Genomic DNA, 6,015 nt, shown 5'->3' with positions numbered 1-6,015 from the left:
TACAATACAATACAATACAATACAATACAATACAATACAATACAATAAAAAAGATTTATTGCAGGGAGCCTGGGTAGCTCAGTCGGTTGAGCATACGACTCTTGATTTCAGCTCAGGTCATGATCCCAGGGTTGTGGGACTGAGCCCTGCACGGGGCTCCTCACTGAGCATGGAGCCTGCTTAAGATTCTCTCAGGGCACTTGGGTGGCTCAGTCTGTTAGGCATCTGACTCATGATTCAGCTCAAGTCATGATCTCACGGTTTGTGGGATTGAGCCCAGTATTAGGCTCTGCTCTGACAGCATGGAGCCTGATTGGGATTCTCTGTTTCCCTCTCTGCCCCTCTCTCTCTCTCTCTCTCTCAAAAAAAAAAAAAAAAATATATATATATATATAAGATTTTCTCTCTCTCTCTGCCTCTCTCCCATGCACACATGCTCTAATTAAAAAAAAAAAAAAATTACTGCATTTAAGGTGATCATAATAGCCAATAGATATTTAAAGCTAGCTAGTAGTAGATGAATCACTCCACTAAGCTGTTAAAAATTACCTATGTTTGTGGCCTGGCAAAACAGTTATTGAAGAGCTATGATTTATCAGACACTGAGTTAAAAATCATATAAAACAGTGGTTGGCAAACCTTTCCTCTAAAAGGCCAGACAGTAAGTACTTTAGCCTTTGTGGACCACATATGTTTCTGTAACATGTCTTTCTTTGTTGTTGTTTTTTTTATTTTTTAACAACTCTTTAAAAATGTAAGAACACAGCTCAAGTGCCTTACAAAAATAGGCTGAGGACCACATCTGGCCCACAGGCTATAGCTTGCCAACTTCTGACATAAAATAAAAAGGTTAAAGCAATTCAATAAGAGAAAAGGGCTGGTTTTATACACATATGTAGGTAAACAAAGACTGTTATAAACATTAAACACAAATATATTTACCCTGAATACAACTGGAAATAGGGGGAAAATATACTAGATATACAAATACCATAACGAAAGTGAAATTAAAAAATAAAATTATTTAACATTACATACTCTGGTGTGTATACTGGTAACCAATAGACTAGTCTTCCACCTAATACAAGGGTCTCCGCTGCAAAGTTTAACAGGTCAAAAAACATGTCACTCAGATGATAACTCAGGGAAACAGGAACATGGCTTTCTGGACTAGAAAAAGAAAACAAAATTTCAAAATCAATGAAAAATCTTAAGGCTTAAACTATGCTAATTAAAAAGAACAACATGCTCTTTTCAAAATAGTAACCTATTGCATTTAACTGTCACTTACCATTTTTCGATCCCCTTTGGTATTTCCTTCTGAGAACCTGTTCTTCTTGTAGATTCTCTGATACCATATGGGGCTAGGCAAAAAACAAGTAATGTGGTCAAAAGTCACCTAATCACCAATGAGGCGCAGATGGACATCATGGGTCTCTAAAGTGACACTCAAGTAACGCATTGCTGCCTATAAAATATTCCAGCCAAGAATACACAACACAAGGAAGATTCTACTTAAAACCATGGGAGGGCCAGCAAACCAATGTGTTCTTCAAAAATGTCAGTGTCATAAAAAAGAAAGGCTGTGAAAGCGTGACAAACTAAAAGAGGCCTAAAAGAGATTACCAAATGCAATACCTGATACTAGACTGGATATTATTGTCCCAGAGGGAAAAATAAAGAAATATGAAGACAGTAGAGGTAGGGAGAAGACAAGGCTGACATTCTTGTGTGTGTTGATAAGTTTTGTATTTTAAGTGTAAGTGACTTTAGGGAACTAATTCTACTCCTACTTTTGTATAAAAATAAACTTACGATCAGTGATGATTGCATCAAAATATGTGCCCTTCCTCCAGGAAGGTTTAGATGCATCTGAAACCAGGACATCAAGGTAATACTTCTCTAAACCATACTGCCGAAGATTTGCCCTAATGTTTTCATCTGGTCCTCTCCATTTCTGGTTTTTCCTACTAGCCTTTCCTGAAGGGAAAGAAAAAGGAATACAGAAACTAAATCAAATAGAGCATTCTTACTTCTTGTCATTTATCTAGAAGTAATTTTTAACTCCTTTACACCTATATTTACAATAAAACTTGTTCAAGTTATTAATTTTATTTACATAAACTTATTTTTATTTCCATTTACTACAAAAAATATTTTGAACAGTAAAACATACTTTCTACCTGATCTTGTTCTGTCACCTTTCAAGTGAAACTGCCTTAAAACACTCATTCAAAACTTACCAAACTCAAAGCATATACAAGTAAGATACAGAGCTGAAAAGAACATGGTCCTTTTCCTGCAGGAGCAAACAGCCCCATATAGAAATAGTGAAGAATCAGATAAATGATAAATGAAGAGAGCTAACTTGGGAAATATGGAGCTTTAGGACCATGGAGAGAGGAAGCAAAATGGAGACATTACAGAAGAAAAGTTAAAATGAGGATTGAAGGAAGAAGTTCAAAGTTCTGGTTTAGGCATCACAAGTGGATGATGACACTGTTGATTAAGATCAGAAAAACCAAGAGGAAAACAAGCTTAAGGGAAAAAATGAGATTTACTTGAGATGTATCAACCTTGCTTATCAGCTACCTATATAGATCATTCAGAAAGAGCTATTTAGTGGGTACAGGCCAGAATATATGCACTTAAAGTTAATCCTGTAAGAACGAATGACATTTTTATTGACCTAGGTGGCAGTTATGTGTTTGTTCTATAGTTATTCTATTTTTATACACTCTTCTGCATCTTATCTACTTCACAATAAAAACAAAATTTAAAAATCAAAAGAAGAAGAATGACATGACTCTGAATAACATGCACTGTGATAGGAGAAGTGGTCAAAGAGAGATGCCTGGAGAAAACAACATGTTAATACAGGTCAAAGAAAATTGCAAGGCCTTAAGGAGCCAGAGACAGAACAGTCAAGCAAGTACCACCTGATGAGATCACTGTCTAGGAAACCAAGGGAGGTTTACAAAGGTCAACACTGCCAAATGATGTAGATCTGTGGTCCTACTAAGAGATTTCAGCAGGCACAGAAGTTAGAAAATACTGGGCAGAAGACGGTGAGAGATGAAGAAAAAGAGACAGCAAGTAAATACCACCTTTCAAGATACACTTTGGCAAAAGGAAAAGGAAAATAGTGGCAGCTAGAGGGCTCCTACAGGAATAGAAAAGGTTTTGTATTTTTAAAATAGCAGAAATTTGAGAATATTTCAGAGTATAGAAAGAGATTATAAGCATAAGAAACAAAGAGCCTATTTAACAGCATCTGGGATAAGCTCTGAAAAAATTCAACCTCAATCAGAATTCTATACAAGTAAACTGAAAGGTTATAAATAACTTTAAACATAATTTTCAGGGGCGCCTGGGTGGCTCAGTCGGTTAAGTGTCCGACTTCAGCTCAGGTCACGATCTCATGGTCCGTGGGTTCGAGCCCCGCGTCGGGCTCTGGGCTGATGGCTCAGAGCCTGGAGCCTGCTTCCGATTCTGTGTCTCCCTCTCTCCCTGCCCCTCCCCATTCATGCTCTGTCTCTCTCTGTCTCAAAAATAAATAAAAATGTTAAAAAAAAATTTTTTTTTTAAATAAAAAAATAAAAATAAAAAAAACATAATTTTCATAAATAAGAATTCTATTAAATTATACAGGACAATCCCCTTAAAGCAAACATATTGCTTCTACTAAAAGCTAACTAGAATAATTCTTAACACTCTGTCTGCTCTAACATATTGCCAAGAATATCTTTTTCTGGATAGCCCATTTAGGTGAACTTAATATAACCAATTTTCCTTATGATAAATATACTAAATTCCTTATAGTCAAGTTAGGAAAAAAGACTGTTCATCAAGCACAATATGTCAAATTTTTTAGGGGGGAAAAAAGTATGGTAAATTCTTACCAATACAATAACTTGAGAATAACTGGGTGACAAACAGAAAAAGGGTGTTCAAAAGGCTGACTCTAGATACAATAATTGAATACCAACATGAACAGAATTTCAAAATCATCAGTGAAACTTGACATTTTTAGTACTATTCAGGTAATATGGAAATATTATGGAATATGGAAGTATAGAAATTTTTCCAGTTTGATTCAATTCCACCCAATCACATACATACATTAGCAAAGTGTCTAGATTTCAAAATAATTTCCAAAATTGCCTCAAAAGCAAGCAAATATTTGTCTCAAGTTAACCTCAGTCTAACACAGAATCTTCTAAGTTACTATCACTTTAACTGTTTCAAAGATATTTTGGTTGGTTATGAAATTAAAATCGATATAGTATTCAAGGACTAGAAATTAATCTAGTATTCACACAATATATGATTACTGAATAAAAAAATGGTGACAATCTTTAAAAAGAAACTGTATGTTTTATTAATATGGACAGGCTGATTAGAAAATGGCTTGTTTTGGGCGCCCGGGTGGGCTCAGTTAGTCAAGCATCTGACTTCGGCCCAGATCATGATCTCATGGCTCATCAGTTCAAGTCCCACATCAGATGAGCTTGAGCCCTGCTTCAGGTGAGCACAAGCCCCGCTTAGGGTGAGCCCTGCTTCTCTCTAGCTCTTCCCTCTCTCTTTCTCTCTCTCTCTCTGCCCCTTGCTCACTTGTGCCCTCTCTCTCTCTCTAAAAAATAAATAAAATGTAGTCCCTCTCCAACTTCTTTCCCAACTCTAAAGTTCACAGCCTTGTAGTTTGCCAACTTTTTAGAAATCTCTTACTATAAAACAAAGGGGAAAAAATCTCTCTTACTAAAACCATAAATACCTCTGAGGGGAGAGCTCTTCCTTAGCCATCTTTGTGTTACCCAGGAGATCACTTTGTACATACTGGATCACTTCATAAAAAGCAGATAACCAATGAAATCTTACTGTTTGGAAAAATAAGTAAAACTACATTATATCACAACTCTGTATCTTAACACTAAAGATAGATGTATAATACCATATAAACCTGTTTAATTATTATAAAGGCACATTTGGTACAAGAACAAAGACTGTAACACTGTCTAGAACCTCTACTCACCTAGGCCATGAACTGTATTGTAGTCTATGTCTGTCCCACATACATATGCACCAAAATGAGCAGATGCTATCAGAAGGCCACCTGAAAAAATCACACAATTATGGTCTTTTAACCAGAAAGTCCCAGACTGTTGTTTCTTCCCCTATTTAATTTGATCCAGAGTCTTACTGACTAGCTGTAGGCAGAGTACCATAGAGTAACACTGGTCCTGACTATATTTAGCAGGCCTCAGAACTAAAAAAACAAACCCCAAAGCTGTGCTCATTACAATGGTCACAACATAGGGAATTAATGCATGTCCTGGCATCATTACTCTAAATGCACTACTTAGGGAAAATTACTTTTTGATCAAAATAATGTATGTTTAGACATCTTCATCTGACTTTGAGACGTCTATACAAAGCATCTTGATCCTTGCTTACAAATGAGCACAAAAGGCTGCTACATAAAGAGTTGGCAATAAATAAATTCTGACATTTGGGCTCAATTCCCACTGAAATCAGGGTTTCAAATAACTAAAGAGGGCATAATTAATATGTAAGACATTAATCCCTACAAAAATTAAAATGTTAGGACAAGAAATAGTTATTCCTGTAACCAGTGAAGCGATAATCTCTTTTTTTAAACTGTAAAAATGAATTTCTGAATAACTATTATCAAGCATACACAAAAATAATACAACTTTTCTGTTTACTTCGTGCTGTGATCAAAGTTAGAACAAATATCCCAATGCAATTTGACCGGACTAAATAACTTGTTAGCTGTGACCAGCTCACATACAAAGAAAATCCTAATAAAGATTTAAAAATTAAAGGAAGTCTTTAAAAAGTAATAACATTTTTAAATTGTTTAAGAAAAAAGTCACAAAGTTAAATATTTTAATAACTGTACTTCTCATTGAACTTTACTTTTTAATCATCCAACGTAAAATGCTCTTTGTCCTAATAGCTATACTATAGAAAGGCGTGTCAGTAAAACGGACA

General features: G+C 35.5%; 1 protein-coding gene across 8 annotated transcripts in view; it reads right to left on the bottom strand.

Annotated features, from left to right (window-relative positions):
- Positions 1-6,015, bottom strand: part of LOC125938893 (tRNA (guanine(10)-N2)-methyltransferase homolog) — a 93,071-nt gene that overhangs the window by 34,080 nt on the left and 52,976 nt on the right. For 6 of the 8 annotated variants that reach the window (XM_049654305.1, XM_049654306.1, XM_049654307.1 and 3 more), the window contains 4 exons: positions 5,033-5,113; positions 1,816-1,980; positions 1,292-1,364; positions 1,039-1,170 (listed from right to left, as the gene is read on the bottom strand). In XM_049654305.1, coding sequence (XP_049510262.1) covers positions 1,039-1,170; positions 1,292-1,364; positions 1,816-1,980; positions 5,033-5,113 — 451 coding nt within the window. Of the gene's footprint in view, positions 1-1,038; positions 1,171-1,291; positions 1,365-1,815; positions 1,981-4,714; positions 4,878-5,032; positions 5,114-6,015 lie in introns of those variants that run through there. The other 2 variants (XM_049654310.1, XM_049654309.1) reach the window with 2 other exon arrangements.

Source organism: Panthera uncia, assembly GCF_023721935.1.
Source record: "Panthera uncia isolate 11264 chromosome B2 unlocalized genomic scaffold, Puncia_PCG_1.0 HiC_scaffold_24, whole genome shotgun sequence".
NCBI lineage: Eukaryota > Metazoa > Chordata > Mammalia > Carnivora > Felidae > Panthera > Panthera uncia.
This window is presented reverse-complemented; position numbering and strand designations above follow the sequence as displayed.